Source organism: Bombina bombina, chromosome 1 (genome assembly GCF_027579735.1).
Source record: "Bombina bombina isolate aBomBom1 chromosome 1, aBomBom1.pri, whole genome shotgun sequence".
Classification (NCBI taxonomy): Eukaryota; Metazoa; Chordata; class Amphibia; order Anura; family Bombinatoridae; genus Bombina; species Bombina bombina.
Genome location: NC_069499.1, coordinates 1,487,980,446 through 1,488,002,912, shown reverse-complemented (window position 1 = coordinate 1,488,002,912; position 22,467 = coordinate 1,487,980,446). Strand labels below are relative to the sequence as shown.

General features: G+C 40.9%; 1 protein-coding gene across 1 annotated transcript in view; it reads left to right on the top strand.

The window, feature by feature from the left end:
• LOC128653797 (ABC-type organic anion transporter ABCA8) overlaps positions 1-22,467 on the top strand; it is a 669,484-nt gene that overhangs the window by 566,056 nt on the left and 80,961 nt on the right. The window contains exons 33-34 of the mRNA XM_053707306.1: positions 604-679; positions 16,280-16,374. Coding sequence (XP_053563281.1) covers positions 604-679; positions 16,280-16,374 — 171 coding nt within the window. The remainder of the gene's footprint in view (positions 1-603; positions 680-16,279; positions 16,375-22,467) is intronic.

The window sequence follows — 22,467 nt, the reverse complement described above, 5'->3', positions numbered from 1 at the left end:
AAAATTGATAACATAGTTAAATTGAAAATGTAAAATCTATCTGAATCATGAAAGAAAAAGTTTGGGTTTCATGTCCCTTTAAAGGCACAGGAAACCCCAACATTTTCTTTTGTGATTTGGATAGAACATAACATTTGAAACAACTTTCAACTTTACTTCTATTATCAAATTTGTTTCATTCTCTTGTTATTCCTTGCTTAAATGGACACTGAACCCAAATTTTTTCTTGCATGATTCAGATAGAGCGTGCGATTTTAGGCAACTTTCTAATTTACTCCTATTATCAATTTTTCTTCGTTCTCTTGCTATCTTTATTTGAAAAAGAAGGCATCTAATCTTTTTTCTTGGTTCAGAACTCTGGACAGCAGATTTTGACTTTCCTATTCCTTTAACGTAGCTTAAATGTAATCAATAGTGCTTCTATATATTTATATGCATATGCATACACCTTTGATCCAATTCCATTACTTCAGGCTTCAAACACTGCTACATTTTACAGAGCTATTTTTTGAATTGCGCTCAAATGCAAAACTTAGCTCAATAATTGATATGAGCAAAATAAGAGATTGTTGTCAATTAAACAACTTTCATCTTGTATTACAGAGTTGGTGAAGCTTTGGAGCTGAAAGATCATCTTCACAAACCAGCTAGAAAACTGTCTGCAGGTGTATCTAGAAAGGTGGGTATTTCTGTGTCAGCTTTGTCGTTCTCCATTTGGTAAAGATGATCAAATTAACAGCAGGCGCCATGTTGTTTATTTTACTGGGTGTTTCCTATTTAATTGGGTGTTCCAGTACTTCAAATCATTCAATCCATCAGCATCTATGATAGGTATTCATCAGTGGTCTATGATAGGTATACATCAGTGGTCTATGATAGGTATACATAAGTGGTCTATGATAGGAATACATCAGTGGTCTATGATAGGTATACATCAGTGGTCTATAATAGGTATACATAAATGGTCTATGATAGGAATACATCAGTGATCTATGATAGGTATACATAAGTGGTCTATGATAGGAATACATCAGTGGTCTATGATAGGTATACATCAGTGGTCTATGATAGGTATACATCAGTGGTCTATGATAGGAATACATCAGTGGTCTATGATAGGTATACATCAGTGGTGGTGACTATATAAGTACATAAGGATTTCCTACATCCAACACTGAAAGGTCTGTTAATGTAACTGAAAAGGCATTTTCATACCCAAACCCCTTTTCCCACAGTAAAAGTTGTTGTGCTATTAAAAAGTGTTGAAGAGATACACTAAATTGTATCCCCATTTTAGACTAAGTTATACACTATAATTTAAAGTGATGTAAACCAGCATGCAATTTTAAACAATTTTCCAATTGACTTATATTATCTAATTTGCTTTGTTCTTTGGGTAAACTGCTAATTTAAAGGGATACTACACCCACATTTTTTTCTTTTGTGAATTCAGATAGAGCATGCAATTTTAAGCAACTTTCTCCTATTATCAATTTTTATTCGTTCTCTTGCTATCTTTATTTGAAAAAGACATTTCAGGACCCTGGACAGCACTTGTTTATTGGTGGATGAATTTATCCACCAATCAGCAAGAACAACCCAGGTTGTTCATCAAAAATGGGCCGGCATCTAAACTTACATTCTTGCTTTTCAAATAAAAATACTAAGAGAATGAAGAACATTTGATAATAGGAGTAAATTTGAAAGTTGCTTAAAATCTGAATCACAAAAGAAAAAAAATGGGTTCAGTGTCCCTTTCAGGCTCCTATACATGTGCATGGGTTAAAATTCTGGTTCTTCCAAAACTCTTGGTTCATGTTTTTCAATCGATTCTGGTTGTCAGACAACGAACAATTGTTATGCAAAAGCAGTGATGTTAAAGGGACAGTCTAGTCAAAATTAAACTTTAATGATTTAGATAGGGCATGCAGTTTAAAACAACTTTTCAATTTACGTTTATCATCAAATTTGCTTTGTTCCCTTGATGGTATTTTTGAAAAGCTATACCTAGGTAGGCTCTAACTAATTTCTAAAACCGTTGAAAACCGCCTTTCAGCTCAGATCATTTTCAAATTTTTTCACAGTTAGACAGTACTAGCCCATGTGTGTCATATAGATAACATTGTGCTCACTCCCATGGAGTTTTTTAGGAGTCTGAATTGATTGGCTAAACTGCATGTCTGTCAAAAGTTCTGAAGTAAGGGGGCAGTCTGCAGAGGCTTAGATACAAGGTAATCACAGAGGTAATATGTATATTAATATAACAGTGTTGGTTGACGTTTCAGATTTATTAAACTGGAATAAAATAAAAATGAATATATTCTTTTGACGAACTATAAAAATACATTTTTTTTTCAATTTACATGTATTTTTATATCGCCCTGCTAAAAAATGAACACTTGCGTTAATTAATTTTTTTTTTTCAGTTATAAGTTCCTTGCACAGAATTTTAGGGAATGATTAAAAAAAGATATAAACTTTCCCTAAAAGAGACAAACTATGCTCTGATTTCGACAAGAAAGGATAAAATTCTTTCTCATATGAGGCAGAAATGGGAATCAGAATTAAACTTCCCTGGACTCCATTACATATGCGGCGTTTCCTGCAAAAGCCAGCGACGCCGGTTTTTGCACGGTTTTGGAATCCTATATAAAGCCCCGCATATAAATGCGGCATGTATATCTCACCCGTTGCCCGCAGTTTTTACTCCCATAAGCTAACATGGGACCATGTCGCAAATCGTATCCAATATTAAGCGCAAGGACTTATGTGGCGAAAATGGAGAAATCTTACTCCATTTTCATTTCGCCACACAAGGCAGCCGCAGCAAGCCTTGCGCTGAGTATGGGAGCACCGTAACTCCCGAAAATGCCTTCAAAAATAAATAAACACCTAACGCATGCGCAATATCTATATACTTGTCAACTGCAATCCCCCACCGCAATAAATAATAAAATGTATTAACCCCTATATCCGCCATAAAACCCACATTGCAACTAATAAAAGTATTAACCCCTAAACCGACAACCCCCACAACGCAATATGCCCAATTAAACTATTAACCCCTATATCTGCCATCAAACCCACACCGCAAGTAATAACTAAATTATTAACCCCTAAATCCGCCAAGCCCAACATCGCAAACTACCTATTAAAAATATTAACCCCTAATCCACCATTAACCCACAACGCAAACTACATATTAAAGTATTAACCCCTAAACTGCCAAAGCCCACAATGAAAACTAGCTACTAAAATTCTATTGGCTATTCAAATCAGCCAATAGGATTTGAGTAGCTTTCATCCTATTGGCTTATTTAAATTTGAAGAATCAAATCAGCAAATAGGAATTCAAGGGACGCCACTTTTAATGGCGTACCTTGAATTCACTATCCAGTGAACGGCGGCGATCGTACGAAGAGGATCCTCCACTCTCCATGGCTCCGCGATCGCTGGTCTTCACTTCCAGGGTCGCCGGTCTTCAGTTCCGCCCTTCGCTCCGCGCCGGATTTTTCCTGGAAGAAGAGGTTGCCACTTGGAAGAAGACTTCACCGCATGGGACAGGACCTTCTCCAACGGACTTCAGGAATGGTGAGTATCAACCTGAGGGTTAGACAGTTTTTTTTTTGTTTTTTTTGGGGGGGGGAGTTTATTTAGATTAGGGTGGGCAATTTGTAAACAAGCTAAATGCCCTTTTCAGGGCAATGGGTAGTTTAGGTTTTTTAGTGTTAGGATCTTTTATTTTGGGGGGGGGGGGTTGGTGGGTGGGGGTATTTTACTGTTAGGGGGAACTTTGTGTATTTTGAAGTAAAAGAGCTGATTATCTTGGGGCAATGCCCTGCAAAAAGCCCTTTTAAGGGCTACTGGTAGTTTCTTCTTAGAGTAGGGGGTGTTTTTATTTTAGGGGGCTTTTTTATTTTTATCGGGATTAGGTATAATTTTTTAAAATTTGGTAATTTTGTTTTTTATTTTATGTAATCTTAGATTTTTGTATTTTCTGTAATTGTATCTTAAAGGGACAGTGTACGCCAGAATTTTAATTTGACTAGACTGTCCCTTTAATTTATACTTAGTTTATTATTATTTTTAAAGTAGTGTTTTTTTGTTTTTTTTTAATAGTAACTTTAGTATTTTGTAATTTGGTTTAATTTAATGGGTGTTAGGGTAGGGGTTGTTAGGTTAGGGGGCTTAGTAATTTAATTATTTATTTGCGTTGTGGGCTTTGGCGCTTTAGTGGTTAATACTTTGATAGGTTTATTGCAATGAGGGCTTTGGCAGTTTAGGGGTTAATACTTTGATAGGTAGTTTGCGTTCTGGACTTTGTCAGATTAGGGGTTAATAGTTTTAATAGGTAGTTTGCGATGTTGGGGTTGGTGGATTTAGGGGTTAATAATTTAGTTATTACTTCTGGTGTGGGTTTGATGGCAGATATAGGGGTTAATAGTTTAATTAGGCATATTGCGTTGTGGGGGTTGTCGGTTTAGGGGTTAATACATTTATTATTAGTTGTGAGAGGGGGGGATTGCGGATATAGGGGTTTTACGTGTCGGGCTTATTTTTGGGAGGCGTGTTAGACTTTTACTGGAGATTAGATCATTTTTTTTACTTTTCTTAGGCGCCGGCAGTTTCTTAAGTGCCATAAGTCACTAGCGACTCCAGAAATGTGTATTTGCGCTCATTTCTGGACATTGCTATTTTATCTGACTTACGGCACTTTATGAACTGCCGGCAGGGTTTATTGGATACCCCGATGTGCGAGGTGAAATTACGGGCAGAGCGGGTTGCAGCGCTTGCACTGAATCCTGCGCCGTATATGTAATCTCGCCCCCTGTCTCTAAAGAAGTAATATTGAGAAGCTTGAAACTTACTAAATCTACCAGATTTGAGTCTTCGTTAAATGAAGCACAACTATGGTTGTTATAAAAAGATTATTGTACTCCTAATAGTGATGTCGCGAATAGTTCGCCGGCGAATAGTTCCCGGCGAACATAGCTTGTTCGCGTTCGCTGCGGCGAGCGAACATATGCGATGTTCGATCCGCCCCCTATTCGTCATCATTGAGTAATACTTTGACCCTGTACCTCACAGTCAGAAGACACATTCCAGCCAATCAGCAGCAGACCCTCCCTCCCAGACCCTCCTACCTCCTGGACAGCATCCATTTTAGATTAATTTGGAAGCTGCATTCTTAGTGACAGGAGGGACAGTGTAGCTGCTGCTGATTTAATAGGGAAATCGATAGCTAGGCTAGTGTATTCAGTGTCCACTACAGTCCTGAAGGACTCATCTGATTTCTGCTGTAAGGACAGCACCCCAAAAAGCCCTTTTTAGGGCTAGAACATCAGTCTGCTTTTTTTTTTTCCTGTGTAATCTAATTGCAGTTGCCTGCCTGCCAGCGTGTGTGTCAGGCTCACAGCGTATACTGTGCCCACTTGCCCAGTGCCACCACTCATATCTGGTGTAACAGTAGTGTAGATTTTAAAAAAAAACAACACTTTTATGACTGTGTTAAATAATAGCAGTCAGTTTCCTTCACACGTGTGCGTTTCAGTGCCTGCCTGCCTGCCAGGGCACAGTGTCACCCCAGTGCAACTCATATCTGGTGTAACAGTAGTGTATATTTTAAAAAAACAACACTTTTTTGACTGTGTTAAATAATAGCAGTCAGTTTCCTTCACACGCGTGCGTTTCAGGGCCTGCCTGCCAGGACACAGTGTCACCCCAGTGCAACTCATATCTGGTGTAACAGTAGTGTAGATTTAAAAAAAACAACACTTTTTGACTGTGTTAAATAATAGCAGTCAGTTTCCTTCACACGTGTGTGTTTCAGTGCCTGCCTGCCAGGACACAGTGTCACCCCAGTGCAACTCATATCTGGTGTAACAGTAGTGTAGATTTTAAAAAAACAACACTTTTTTGACTGTGTTAAATAATAGCAGTCAGTTTCCTTCACACGCGTGCGTTTCAGTGCCTTCCTGCCAGGGCACAGTGTCACCCCATTGCAACTCATATCTGGTGTAACAGTAGTGTAGATTTAAAAAAAAAAACACTTTTTTGACTGTGTTAAATAATAGCAGTCAGTTTCCTTCACACGTGTGCGTTTCAGTGCCTGCCAGGGCACAGTGTCACACCAGTGCAATTCATATCTGGTGTAACAGTAGTGTAAATTTAAAAAAAAAAATGTTTTTTTGACTGTAATAGATTGAATAGCAGTTAGTTGTCTGCAAGCGTGTGTGTCAGGCCTACAGCGTCTACTTTGACAACTTCTGCCAGTGCACAGTGCCACTCATATCTGTTGTCACAGTAGCTTGCACGCATAGTACCACTAATCGGAAAAAAAAATGACAGGCAGAGGCAGGCCACCCCGCAGGGGCCATCGTGTGTGCGTTTCAGTGCCTGAGTGCCAGGGCACAGTGTCACCCCAGTGCAACTCATATCTGGTGTAACAGTAGTGTAGATTTAAAAAAACCAACACTTTTTTGACTGTGTTAAATAATAGCAGTCAGTTTCCTTCACACGTGTGCATTTCAGTGCCTGCCTGCCAGGGCACAGTGTCACCCCAGTGCAACTCATATCTGGTGTAACAGTAGTGTACATTTAAAAAAAACAACACTTTTTTTTTACTGTGAAATAATAGCAGTCAGTTTCCTTCACACGTGTGCGTTTCAGGGCCTGCCAGGGCACAGTGTCACCCCAGTGCAACTCATATCTGTTGTAACAGTAGTGTAGATTTAAAAAAACAACAACACTTTTTTGACTGTGTTAAATAATAGCAGTCAGTTTCCTTCACACGTGTGCGTTTCAGTGCCTGCCAGGGCACAGTGTCACACCAGTGCAACTCATATCTGGTGTAAAAGTAGTGTACATTTAAAAAAAAAATGTTTTGACTGTAATAGATTGAATAGCAGTTAGTTGTCTGCAAGCGTGTGTGTCAGGCCTACAGCGTCTACTCTGCCAACTTCTGCCAGTGCACTGTGCCACTCATATATGTTGTCACAGTAGCTTGCACGCATAGTACCACTAATCGAAAAAAAAAATGACAGGCAGAGGCAGGCCACCCCGCAGGGGCCGTCGTGGTCGTGGTGCTGTGATTCCCTTTGGCCCTAGAATAATGCCCAGTGTTCAGAGGCCACGTACCCCGAACTCGAACAGTTCTGAGGACATAGTTGACTGGCTAACACAGGACACCCAATCTTCTACAGCTTCCGCTCGGAACCTTGACGCACCATCCTCCTCCAGCTTAGCTTCGGGCATCTCTCAAGTTACCACTCGCCCGCCTGCCGCCACCACCAACACTAGCACCACAGCCGCTTCACTTGATCTGTCAGAGGAGTTATTTACACCTCAGTTGGAAGAAATGAGTGATAGTGATGCGCAACCATTATTGCCAGAGGATGTAGATAACAGGGATATGTCTCAGTCAGGCAGCATTACACACATGGACGTACGGTGTGATGATGATGATGTTGTACCCGCTGCTGCTTCCTTTGTTGAGTTGTCAGATACAAGTGAAGCGGTTGATGATGACGATGCGTCCGTGGATGTCACGTGGGTGCCCGCTAGAAGAGAAGAAGAAGAGGGGGAAAGCTCAGATGGGGAGACAGAGAGGAGGAGGAGACAAGTTGGAAGGAGGGGGAGGTTGTCGCAAGGAGCTAGTGGCACAGTCAGACAGCATGCATCGGCACCCGGGGTCAGCCAGACAGCACGCCAATCAACGCATGCTGTTGCCACCACCAGAATGCCGTCATTGCAGAGCTCAGCAGTGTGGCATTTTTTTTGTGTGTCTGCCTCTGACAACAGCGATGCCATTTGCAACCTGTGCCAAAAGAAACTGAGTCGTGGGAAGTCCAACACCCACCTAGGCACAACTGCTTTGTGAAGGCACATGATCGCACATCACAAATGCCTATGGGATCAACACATGAGGACAAGCAGCACACAAACTCAAAGCCGCCATCCTCCTCCTGGTCCAGCATCTTCAGCCACATCAACCACTGCTGTCCTCCTTGCCCCCTCTCAACCATCTGCCACTCCGTGTCTCGCCTTGAGCAGTTCCTGCTCATCTGCCCACAGTCAGGTGTCTGTCAAGGACATGTTTGAGCGTAAGAAGCCAATGTCACAAAGTCACCCCCTTTGCCCGGCATCTGACAGCTGGCTTGACTGAACTCTTAGCCCACCAGCTTTTACCATACAAGCTGGTGGAGTCTGAGGCGTTCAAAAAATTTGTATCTATTGGGACACCGCAGTGGAAGGTACCCGGCCGAAATTTCTTTTCACAAAAGGCAATCCCCAACCTGTACTTGATTGTGCAAAAGGAAGTAATGGCATGTCTGGCACACAGTGTTGGGGCAAGAGTCCATCTGACCGCTGACACCTGGTCTGCAAAGCATGGTCAGAGCAGGTATATCACCTACACTGCGCATTGGGTAAACCTGGTGACGGCTGACAAGCATGGAATGTGGCTCTGCAGAGGAGTTGGTGAAACCGCCACGACTTGCAGGCAGGCCTGCTGCCACCTCCTCTACTCCTCCTACTCCATCCTCTTCCATAACCTCCTCGGCTGAGTCCTCTTCTGCTGCTGCGTCTTGCTCCACATCAACGGCACCCCCCCCAGCTCCCCAGGTACTATTCCACATCCCGGATACGGCAGTGTCATGTGTTAAATAATAGCAGTCAGTTTCCTTCACACGTGTGCGTTTCAGTGCCTGCCTGCCAGGGCACAGTATCACCCCAGTGCAACTCATATCTGGTGTAACAGTAGTGTAGAGTTAAAAAAAACAACACTTTTTTGACTGTGTTAAATAATAGCAGTCAGTTTCCTTGACACGTGTGCGTTTCAGTGCCTGCCTGCCAGGGCACAGTGTCACACCAGTGCAACTCATATATAGTGTAACAGTAGTGTAGATTTAAAAAAACAACACTTTTTTGACTGTGTTAAATAATAGCAGTCAGTTTCCTTCACACGTGTGCGTTTCAGTGCCTGCCTGCCAGGGCACAGTGTCACCCCAGTGAAACTCATATCTGGTGTAACAGTAGTGTAGATTTAAAAAAAACAAAACCCTTTTTCGATTGTGAAATAATAGCAGTCAGTTTCCTTCACACGTGTGCGTTTCAGTGCCTGCCTGCCAGGGCACAGTGTCACCCCAGGCAACTCATATCTGGTGTAACAGTAGTATAGATTTAAAAAAAACAACACTTTTTTGTCTGTGAAATAATAGCAGTCAGTTTCCTTCACACGTGTGCGTTTCAGTGCCTTCCTGCCAGGGCACAGTGTCACCCCAGTGCAACTCATATCTGGTGTAACAGTAGTGTAGATTTAAAAAAAAAAAAACACTTTTTTGGCTGTGTTAAATAATAGCAGTCAGTTTCCTTCACACGTGTGCGTTTCAGTGCCTGCCTGCCAGGACACAGTGTCACCCCAGTGCAATTCATATCTGGTGTAACAGTAGTGTACATTTAAAAAAAAAAATGTTTTTTTGACTGTAATAGATTGAATAGCAGTTAGTTGTGTGTGTGTGTCAGGCCTACAGCGTCTACTTTGACAACTTCTGCCAGTGCACAGTGCCACTCATATCTGTTGTCACAGTAGCTTGCACGCATAGTACCACTAATCGGAAAAAAAAATGACAGGCAGAGGCAGGCCACCCCGCAGGGGCCATCGTGTTCGTGGTGCTGTGATTCCCTTTGACAAGCAGCACACAAACTCAAAGCCGCCATCCTCCTCCTGGTCCAGCATCTTCAGCCATGTCAACCACTGCTGTCCTCCTTGCCCCCTCTCAACCATCCGTCACTCCGTGTCTCGCCTTGAGCAGTTCCTGCTCATCTGCCCACAGTCAGGTGTCTGTCAAGGACATGTTTGAGCCTAAGAAGCCAATGTCACAAAGTCACCCCCTTGCCCGGCATCTGACAGCTGGCTTGACTGAACTCTTAGCCCGCCAGCTTTTACCATACAAGCTGGTGGAGTCTGAGGCATTCAAAAAATTTGTAGCTATTGGGACACCGCAGTGGAAGGTACCCGGCCGAAATTTCTTTGCACAAAAGGCAATCCCCAACCTGTACTCGATTGTGCAAAAGGAAGTAATGGCATGTCTGGCACACAGTGTTGGGGCAAGAGTCCATCTGACCACTGACACCTGGTCTGCAAAGTATGGTCAGGGCAGGTATATCACCTACACTGCGCATTGGGTAAACCTTGTGACGACTGCCAAGCATGGAATGCGTGGCTCTGCAGAGGAGTTGGTGACACCGCCACAACTTGCAGGCAGGCCTGCTGCCACCTCCTCTACTCCTCCTACTCCATCCTCTTCCATAACCTCCTCGGCTGAGTCCTCTATTGCTGCTGCATCTTGCTCCACATCAACGGCAACCCCCCAGCTCCCCAGGTACTATTCCACATCCCGGATACGGCAGTGTCACGCCGTCTTGGGGTTGACTTGCCTGAAAGCAGAGAGTCACACCGGACCAGCACTCCTGTCCGCCCTGAACGCACAGGTGGATCAGTGGCTGACTCCGCACCAACTGGAGATCGGCAAAGTGGTTAGTGACAACGGAAGAAATTTGGTGGCGGCATTGAATTTGGGCAAGTTGACACATGTACCGTGCATGGCACATGTGTGTAATCTGATCGTACAACGCTTTGTGCATAAGTACCCAGGCTTACAGGACATCCTGAAGCAGGCCAGGAAGGTGTGTGGCCATTTCAGGCGTTCCTACACAGCCATGGCGCACTTTTCAGATATCCATCGGTGAAACAACATGCCAGTGAGGCGCTTGATTTGCAACAGCCCGACACGTTGGAATTCAACACTCCTAATGTTCGACCGCCTGATCCAACAAGAAAAAGCAGTTAACGACTATTTGTATGACCGGGGTGCTAGGACAACCTCTGCGGAGCTGGGAATTTTTTTGCCACGTTACTGGACTCTCATGCGCAATGCCTGTAGGCTCATGCGTCCTTTTGAGGAGGTGACAAACCTAGTCAGTCGCACCGAAGGCACCATCAGCGACATCATACCATTTGTTTTCTTCCTGGAGCATGCCCTGCGAAGAGTGCTGGATCAGGCCGTAGATGAGCGTGAAGAGGAAGAGTTGTGGTCACCATCACCACCAGAAACAGCCTTATCAGCATTGCTTGCTGGACCTGCGGCAACGCTGGAGGAGGATTGTGAGGAAGAGGAGTCAGAGGAGGAATGTGGCTTTGAGGAGGAGGAGGAAGACCAACCACAACAGGCATCCCAGGGTGCTCGTTGTCACCTATCTGGTACCCGTGGTGTTGTACGTGGCTGGGGGGAAGAAGATACCTTCAGTGAGATCACTGAGGACAAGGAACAGGACATGAGTAGCTCGGCATCCAACCTTGTGCAAATGGGGTCTTTCATGCTGTTGTGCCTGTTGAGGGACCCTCGTATAAAAAGGCTGAAGGAGAACGACTTGTACTGGGTGTCCACGCTACTAGACCACCGGTATAAGCATAAAGTGCCTGAAATGTTACTGAATTACCGCAAGTCGGAAAGGATGCAGCAGTTCCAAAATAAATTAAAAAGTATGCTTTACACAGCATATAAGGGTGATGTCACAGCACAACGGGAATCTAACAGGGGAAGAGGTGAAAGTAATCCTCCTCCTCCCACGACCACGCCGGCAAGGACAGGACGCTGTACAGACGTGTTGTTGATGGAGGACATGCAGAGCTTTTTAAGTCCTACTAATCGCCACAGCCCTTCGGGGTCTACCCTCAGAGAACGACTCAACCGATAGGTAGCAGACTACCTCGCCTTAACTGCAGATAACGACACTCTGAGGAGCGATGAACCCCTTGACTACTGGGTGTGCAGGCTTGACCTGTGGCCTGAGCTATCCCAATTTGCGATAGAACTTCTGGCCTGCCCCACTTCAAGTGTCCTGTCAGAAAGGACCTTCAGTGCAGCAGGAGGTATTGTCACTGAGAAGTCGCCTAGGTCAAAAAAGTCTAGATTACCTCACCTTTATTAAGATGAATGAGGGATGGATCCCGAAGGGACTGACAGTGGGCGATACATTCGACTAAAAAAGGCCTGATGAGATGAGCTGCCTTGGGCTAATAATGGTCCACACACTGCTGTATTTTATCTCTGAATGCCGGATGACTTGCGTGACTTATCCGCCACCAACTAGGGTTCAAGCCGTAATGTTTTAGGGCACTTTCTGCCTGGGAAACAAACATCAATTTTTCTGGCCGCTGCAACAATACCTAATTTTTCAGGCATGTGTACATGCCTAATTTTTCTGGCCTCTGGTGCTGCACTGTGGCTTCAAAAACCAAACCAAAAAAAAGGCACATAACAGGGATTAAACTGATAGGAGTGGTGTGTTAAGTAGTACTATTCCTATCTGGTGGCACATTAGACTGCACGCGCAGTGCCCCAAATTTGAACTAGGAGGTCCGACCAAGCATCTTTTTCCATCTCCCAGTTCCTAAAATCGATGCCATATACACATCCCCTGATAGGGGACATAACAGGGATTAAACTGATAAGAATAGAACTACTTAACACACCACTCCTATCTGGTGGCACATTAGATTGCACGTGCAGTGCCCCAAATTTGAAGCAGGAGGACCGACCAAGCATCTTTTTCCATCTCCCAGTTCCTAAAATCGATGCCATATACACGTCCCCTGATAGGGGACGTAACAGGGATAAAACTGATAAGAATAGTATAACTTAACACACCACTCCTATCTGGTGGCACATTAGATTGCACGCGCAGTGCCCCAAATTTGAAGTAGGAGGACCGACCAAGCATCTTTTTCCATCTCCCGGTTCCTAAAATCAATGCCATATACACGTCCCCTGATAGGGGACATAACAGGGATTAAACTGATAAGAATAGTACTACTTAACACACCACTCCTATCTGGTGGCACATTAGATTGCACGCGCAGTGCCCCAAATTTGAAGTAGGAGGACCGATCAAGCATCTTTTTCCATCTCCCGGTTCCTAAAATCAATGCTATATACACGTCCCCTGATAGGGGACGTAACAGGGATTAAACTGATAGAAATAGTACTACTTAACACACCTTATAATAACGCAGAGAGAGGCAACGCAGAGAGAGGAATCTGAAGAAGAGGAGTCAGAGGAGGAAGGTGGCTTTGAGGAGGTGGAAGACCAAACACAGCAAGCGTCCCAGGGGGCTTGTTGTCACCTTTCGGGGACCCTTGGTGTTGTACGTGGCTGGGTGGAGGAAGAGACCTTCAATGACATCAGTGAGGACAAGGAACGGGTCATGGCTAGCTTGATATACAACCTTGTGCAAATGGGGAGTTTGCGGTTGTGTAAATGGACTGTTTGCGGTTGTTTGCGGTGCGTTAAAGGGACAGTCTAGGCCAAAATAAACTTTCATGATTCAGATAGAGCATGTAATTTTAAACAATTTTCCAATTTTCTTTTATCACCAATTTTGCTTTGTTCTCTTGGTATTCTTAGTTGAAAGCTTAACCTAGGAGGTTCATATGCTAATTTCTTAGACCTTGAAGCCCACCTCTTTCAGATTGCATTTTAACAATTTTTCACCACTAGAGGGTGCTAGTTCACGTATTTCATATAGACAACACTGTGCTCGTGCACGAGAAGTTATCTGGGAGCAGGAAAAAACTGAAAAAAGGGGCAGTTTGCAGAGGCTTAGATACAAGATAATCACAGAGGTTAAAAGTATATTATTATAAATGTGTTAGTTATGCAAAACTGGGAAATGGGTAATAAAGGAATTCTGGGAAATGGGTAATAAAGGAATTATCTATCTTTTAAAACAATAAAAATTCTGGTGTAGACTGTCCCTTTAAACGGGGAGTTTGGTCTGTCACTGTGAAGCGGGCGTAACCCTTACACTACCTGATCGATACAACATCATACCTGATGTTTTAAAGCATGTTATTCCAAACAATTTAGGAATGTTAGGTGATTTATGCCCTTTATGGATTAAAACCAGACTCTGCATCAACTATATAATTTTCCATGGGAGTTTTGCCATGGATCCCCCTCCGGCATGCCACAGTCCAGGTGTTAGTACCCTTGAAACAACTTTTCCATCACTATTGTGGCCAGAAAGAGTCCCTGTGGGTTTTAAAATTCGCCTGCCTATTGAAGTCTATGGCGGTTTGCCCGGTTCGCCCGTTCGCGAACAATTGACGAAGTTCGCGTTCGCCGTTTGTGAACGCAAAATTTTAGGTTCGCGACATCACTAACTCCTAATAATGTTGCTAAATGGCTTCCCTCATGTAAGAATACTTGTGTCAAAGTATAAGTTCTAACTTAGTTCACTGCTTTTTGAATTGTTTCAAAATTAAACAACTTTGGCACAAAATTAGTTTATAGCTTATCAAAACCACAGGTTGTTTTAAATTGCAAGCAAATTTTCTTTTTTGACCGTATAAATATAAATAGAAAAACTAAACTCTTTCAATTATGATAATAAAAGGTATCCTTAAGGATTAGAATTCCCTCTATAAACAAAGTTAAAAATAATCTTTTACATCACTTAAAAGACCAATATGATGCTCTTGGTGAGATTGAATACCGAGCACACATATGCCTGGTTTGCAAACAGCTGTAATAGAATTTTAAATACCCAACAAATATATAAAATTATAATTTTAATGTCACCTTAAGTATCTTTGTCCAATGAAATCCACAGAGCTAAAAATTAAGCTCAGCAAATTGATTTTGATACTGAAGACAAAGCTCACAAAAACATTGCCTATAGCATATAGAGACAAACGAAAAGCTTTAAAGGGACAGTCAACACCAGAATTTTTGATGTTTAAAAAGATAGATAATCCCTTTATTGCCCATTCCCCAGTTTTGCATAACAAACACAGTTATAATCATACCTCTGTAATTACCTTGTATCTAAGCCTCTGCAGACTGCCCCCTTATCTCAGTTCATTTGACAGACTTACATTTTAACCAATCAGTGCTCACTCCTCGGTAAATTCACGTGCGTGAGCTCAATGTTATCTATGTGAAACACATAAACTAATGCCCTCTAGTGGTGAAAAACTGTCAAAATGCTTTCCGATTAGAGGCGGCCTTCAAGGTCTAAGAAATTAGCATATGAAGCTCCTAGGTTTAACTTTCAAATAAGAATACCAAGAGAACAAAGCAAAATTGGTGATAAAAGTAAATTAGATAGTTGTTTAAAATTACATGCCCTATTTGAATCATGAAAGTTTGCCCCTTTAAATTAAAAAACAATATAACCTGCAACAAACCTGGTCCCAATGTTGTCTTTCTTCGGCTTCTTTCAGCCAGCAGCAATAAGTCCCCTGTGGCCCTCTTTCATTTATCATCTTTTAATTTAACCAATGAGAAGAGTTAGCGCTCAACTGACTGTTTGCCTTCCTACTGCAATCAAAGTTAATCTGATAACCAATTATGATTGCTTTAAAATGAAGAGTTCTACAGTGAATGGTGACCATATAGTTGATAACTTGGCAGGCTAGTAGGACTTAATAGGTTAATGGTGGTTGGGGCTGAGTTGTCTAGAGTTTATTACAGTGTGGCAACTGGGGGCCATAGGATCGTCCTCTTTGAAAGCACTGTTATATACAAAATATATGTACTTTGCACCAGGTCAATGCTGCTATAAAGGGGTTTTAGGCATACTAACGGATTTAAACTGCAATATTGTACCAGTGAATCAGCAACCACATTATTGGGGCTGGGATATATTATGAATGCAGAGATCTCTTCGTTTTTAACATCACTAGTTAAAAATGCTTTGGGCCTTAAATAGCTTAGGGTAAGGAACAGGTTATAGTAAATTTTGGATTTTGGTTTAGAGATTGAAGTTCATGCAATAGCAGCAAAATTTTGCAACCACATGGCTAAAAGATGGCCACAAAAATGCAGTTGGGTGACATTTTTAGCCAGGAACTTTTACACTGTTAACACTCAGTGGTGGCAGGCATAAGAGGCATTATAATTATTAAGAGACTCCAATAGAAAGTAATAGGTATTGTTATTATTGGCAAGTTATTTGTACTCATGAGATTGATGGAACACAAGCCACCATTTATAGGGACAGTGTCATTATCTAGTGACCCTCTCACTAACAATTTTGGCAAGTACTGTATATGATTTAACCTAATGCTTCTAATACCAAAAATACAATGACGTTCTGTTATGTTTTGCCATAAAAGATTTTTTTTTTTTTTTTTTTTATTCTTTCCAGTATTTATAAAAATAAATGTTGTGGACACCCCAATAGGAGATGTTTAAAAACATTTTTTACATCTAGGTTTGTTTTGCCATAAGCATGCTTGGTAACCCAACTATAGTGCTTCTGGATGAACCCTCTACAGGATTGGATCCTAAAGGTCAGCAACGACTTTGGTAAGTAAAGATGATCAAACATCAAATGGACCTGCTGAATATCTTGCTTTAATCCCAAAAATCTGCTAGCCAGTCAGAATTAATATATTTTCAGTATCACAGTAGGTTAACTAGTTTAAATAATTTGCATTCATAAACTTTGGCAAGACAGGAGAGATCCTGAAGTTATTGATTGTTTCAGAGTTTGTAAGCATTGGAGCTTGACATCACTGGCATAAAGGATGATCTGTTTCATCATCATTAAATGTTTAAAGTTAACACAAAAACTTTCGTTTGTGATAGTTAACCATATTTACATAAACATGCATACCAATTTTCTGCCTAAATAATAATTATATTTTACTTATAATGTTAAGTAGAATATAATGAATTTTGCTAGGCTTTTTTAATCCACTTATAATTGCTGATGACTGCACCAATAATTAGTAACAAAGAAACTTGTGCAAGTAAATGCCAAATCCCACAATCTCAAAAATTATACAAATGTAACTAAAAAATATTACGGCCAAATTACAAGTTTTACGTTATGAGGGTGCGCTCCGGACATCACCGCCACCTACATTATACTTATGAACCCCTAATCAGCTGCTCCCAACATCGCAGACACCTACATTATATTTATTAACCCCTAATCTGCTGCCCACAACATCACCGACACCTACATAATATTATTAACCCCTAATCTGCCGCCCCCAATGTCGCCACCACTATAATAAACATATTAACCCCTAAACCGCCGTACTCCTGCATCGCAAACACTAGTTAAATATTATTAACCCCTAATCGGCCGCCCCTAACGTCACGGCCACTATATTATATTTATTAACCCCTAAATCTAAGTCTAACCCTAACCCTAACACCCCCTAACAAATATAATTAAAATAAATATAAATAAAAATTACTATCATTAACTAAATAATTCCTTTTTAAAACTAAATACCTGTAAAATAAACCCTAAACTAGCTACAATATAACTAATAGTTACATTATAGCTAGCTTAGGGTTTATTTTTATTTTACAGGCAAGTTTGTATTTATTTTAACTAGGTAGAATAGTTACTAAATAGTTATTAACTATTTAATAACTACCTAGCTAAAATAAATACAAATTGACAAGATCTTTAAACTAATTACACCTAATCTAATAGCCCTATCAAAATAAAAAAGCCCACCCAAAATAAAAAAACCCTAGCCTAAACTAAACTACCAATAGCCCTTAAAAGGGCCTTTTGCGGGGCATTGCCCCAAATAAATCAGCTCTTTTACCTGTAAAAAAAATACAAACAACCCCCCCAACAGTAAAACTCACCATCCAAACAACCAACCCCCCAAATAAAACCCTAACTAAAAAAAAACTAAGCTCCCCATTGCCCTGAAAGGGGCATTTGGATGGGCATTGCCCTTAAAAGGGCATTTAGCTCTATTGCGGCCCAAAGCCCTAACCAAAAAATAAAACCCACCCAATACACCCTTAAAAATTTCTAACACTAACCCCTGAAGATCCACTTACCGGGAGAAGTCTTCCTCCAAGTGGCAAGATGTCCTCAACGAAGCCGGCAGAAGTGGTCCTCCAGATGGGCAGAAGTGGTCCTCCAGACGGGCAGAAGTCTTCACCCAGACAGCATCTTCAGCCAATAGGATTGAGCTTGCATTCTATTGGCTGATTGGAACAGCCAATAGAATGTAAGCTCAATCTTATTGGCTGATTGGATCAGCCAATAGGATTGAAGTTCAATCCTATTGGCTGATTGCATCAGCCAATAGGATTTTTTCAACTTTAATTCCGATTGGCTGATAGAATTCTATCAGCCAATCGGAATCTAAGGGACGCCATCTTGGATGACGTCATTTAAAGGAACCTTCATTCAGCAAAAAGACATTGATTGAAGAGAATGCTCCGCACGGGATGTCTTGAAGATGGAGCCGCTCCGCGTCAGAAGGATGAAGATAGAAGATGCCATCTGGGTGAAGACTTCTGCCCGTTTGGAGGACCACTTCTGCCCGTCTGGTGGACCACTTCTGCCGACTTCGTTGAGGACATCTTGCCGCTTCGATGGATCTTCGGTGGTTAGTGTTAGGATTTTTTAAGGGTGTATTGGGCGGGTTTTATTTTTAGGTTAGGCAATGCCCATCCAAATGCCATTTTCAGGGCAATGGGGAGCTTAGGTTTTTTTAGTTAGGGTTTTATTTGGGGTTTGGTTGTGTGGGTGGTGGGTTTTACTGTTGGGGGGGTTATTTGTATTTTTTTTTACAGGTAAAAGAGCTGATTTCTTTGGGGCTATTGGTAGTTTAGTTTAGGCTAGGTTTTTTTTTATTTTGGGTGGGCTTTTTTATTTTGATAGGGCTATTTGATTAGGTGTAATTAGTTTAAAGATCTTGTAATTGGTTTTTAATTTTCTGTAATTTAGTGTTTTTTTTTTGTAATTTAGCTAATTGTTTTGAATTAGTTAATTGTATTTAATTTAGGGAATTTATTTAATTGTAGAGTTAGGTTAGGTGTTAGTGTATCTTATGTTAGGTTTTATTTTACAGGTCAATTTGTATTTATTTTAGCTAGGTAGTTAGTAAATAGTTAATAACTATATAGTAACTATTCTACCTAGTTAAAATAAATACAAACTTGCCTGTAAAATAAAAATAAACCCTAAGCTAGCTACAATGTAACTATTAGTTATATTGTAGCTATCTTAGGGTTTATTTTATAGGTAAGTATTTAGTTTTAAATAGGAATAATTTATTTAATGATAGTAATTTTTATTTATATTTATTTTAATTATATTTGTTAAGGGGTGTTAGGGTTAGGGTTTAGACTTAGATTTAGGGGTTAATAAATATAATATAGTGGCGGCGACAATGGGGGCAGCAGATTAGGGGTTAATAAATGTAGGTAGGTGTCGGCGATGTTAGGGATGGCAGATTAGGGGTTAATAATATTTAACTAATGTTTGCGAGGCGGGAGTACGGCGGTTTAGGGGTTAATATGTTTATTACAGTGGCGGCAATGTCGGGAGCGGCAGATTAGGGGTTAATAACTTTAATATAGTGTTTGTGATGCGGGAGGGCCTCGATTTAGGGGTTAATAGGTCGTTTATGGGTGTAAGTGTACTTTTTAGCACTTTAGTTATGAGTTTTATGCTACAGCGTTGTAGTGTAAAACTCATAACTACTGACTTTAAAATGCGGTACAAATCTTGACGGGATAGGGTGTACCACCTACTTTTTGGACTCCCAGGACAAGCTCGTAATACCAGCGCTATGGAAGTCCCATTGAAAAAAGACTATACGCAAATTGTGTAAGTTGATTTGCGGTAAGGCCAAAAAAGTGTGCGGTGCCCCTAAATCTGCAAGACTCGTAATACCAGCGGTAGTAAAAAAGCAACGTTATGAGGCTTAACGCTGCTTTTTACTCATAACGCAAGACTGGTAATCTAGCCGTTAGTTTGTAAGTGGGTCCATATCAAAGCCTTTGCAATGTGTAGACTGGTTTATGTACAAACATATATGATCTACAGTTTAGATAGTCTCTTATGTGTCAAAAAGACAAACAACCAATAACAATTAAAGTGCCCCCTAGTGATGTATAACAAATGCCCCATTAACAGTTCATTAGAATTCCCATTACATTTGCATTTTTACTTTGAAATCAATGGGAAAAGATCATCAACGATTCTCCTGCTTGGAGAGAAACTATAGTACAAACTTCACAGGGGCAGAACTCACTAAATAATAAAAAGGTTTGAACCTGAAACATCCACAGAGATGAGAGATGCCTCCCATAAACCTCTCCACTCAGATGAGATGATCTAAAATGATCCTCCAGCACTGAGATATCTTTCACAAGATTCTAGACAAGCAATTTTTTTTTGCACTTTTATAAGCGGCATTCCCTGCATTTCTGCATGTAAAGGAGAGACAAGCCCAGTGCAGTATAGCATTGCATAATATAAGTGTTTTGTTACATTTACATTTTGTGCTTTATATTTTATATTGCTTTATACTTCAGATTGGGTTATGTTTTATGACATTTAAGATTTGCACTTTCTCTTTTGTGTTTTAATGCAATTAGGTTCTGTATATAGCAGTGATTTCATAAATTCTGATTATGCTTTAAAAGTTTCTGTGTTTCTTTAATAAATAAGGATCATATTTTGTATATTTCTGTAAATCAGCTTCAGATTATGGGAGGGACAGGGGAGCTCTCTCACAAATCTCATGAAATGCTGTAAGCATTCTACACAAGCTGGTCTCACTGATTTATATTGCCAGCTGTATGTAGATGACGTTTGCTCAAAATTCACAATACACAAACAGGTAGGTTACGAGTTGTGCGTTCATCTTTAAACGCTTAAAAAATGGTAATTTCAGCATTAAAACAGCAACGCAGCCATTACAAGTCTTGTCGGTATAGCTGTACCGCAAGCCTTTTAGCCTGTAACACAACGTCAGTCCCGCACTCGTAAAAATGACGTTTTTTCATGGGACTTCCATAGCGCAGCCATTACGAGTTTTGCGTTGAGGCTTAAAAGCTTGCGTTACACCCTATGACGACAAGATCCGTACCGCCATCTGAGAGCAGTAGTTATGAGTTTTATGCAACAAAACTGTTACATAAAACTCATAACTAAAGTGTTACAAAGTACACTAACACCCATAAACTACCTATTAACCCCTAAACCGAGGCCCTCCTGCATCGCAAATACTACTATAATAAAGTTATTAACCCCTAAACCGCTGCCCTCCCGCATCGCAAACGCTATTTAAATATGATTAACCCCTATTCTGCCATCCGCCCACATCGCCCCACTATACTTAAGTTATTAACCCCTACACCACCACCACTATAATAAACCTATTAACCCCTAAACTGCAAGCCCCCTACAACGAAATATACTAAATTAAACTATTAACCCCTAAACCGAAAGCCCCCCACATTGCAAACTAATTTAAACTAGTAACCCCTAAACCTAACGCCCCCCTAACTTTATATTCAAATTACAATTTCCCTATCTTAAATTAAATTAAAACTTACCTGTCAAATTAAAAAAAATAAGTTTAAACTAACAATTAAACTAATATAACTATTAAACTAAAATTAAACTAAATACAAATTAAGGAAAACTAAAATAAACATTAAAAAAATCCTAACACTACTATAAAAATTACAAAGTATCTAATTACAAAAATACTAAATTACGAAAAATAACAAATTAAATTATCAAAAATAAAAAAGAATTACACCTAATAGTCCTATAAAAATAATAAAGCCCACCCAAAATAAAAAACCCTAGCCTACAATAAACAACCAATAGCCCTTAAAAGCGCCTTTTGTAGGGAATTGTACTAAGTTAAACAGCTCTTTTACCTGTAAAAAAAATACAAAGACCCCCCAACAGTAAAACCCACCACCCAACCAACTCCCCAAAATAAAAAACCTAACTCTAACAAAAGCCTAAGCTATTTGTATGGGCATTGCCCTTAAAAGGGTATTTAGCTCTTTTGCATTGCCCTGAAAAGGGCATTTAGCTCTTTTAAGAAAAGCCCAAACCCTAAACTAAAAAAAAAAAAAACACCCAAAAAAATCCTAACACTAACCCCCAAAGATCCACTTACAGTTTTTGAAGTCCGGACACCCAGGCGGTGAGAAGTCTTCACCCAGGCCGCAAGGTCTTCATCCATCCAGGTGGCGTCTTCTATCTTCATCCAGGCGGCATCTTCTATCTTCATCCCGGCGGCATCTTCTATCTTCATCCCGGCGGCATGGAGCAGGTCCATCCTGAAGACATCCAGCACGGAGCATCCTCTTCATACGGTCGCCGCCGTATACTGAATCTTCAATGCAAGGTACGCGATTCAAAATGGCGTCCCTTGCATTCCTATTGGCAGATTTGATTTTGGAAATTCAAATCAGCCAATAGGATGAGAGCTACTGAAAACCTATTGGCTCTTCAAATCAGCCAATAGGATGAGAGCTACTGAAATTCTATTGGCTGATTTAAACAGCCAATAGAATTTCAGAAGCTCTCATCCTATTGGCTGTATATACTAAATTAAACTATTAACCCCTACGCCAAAAGCCCCCCACATTGCGAACTAA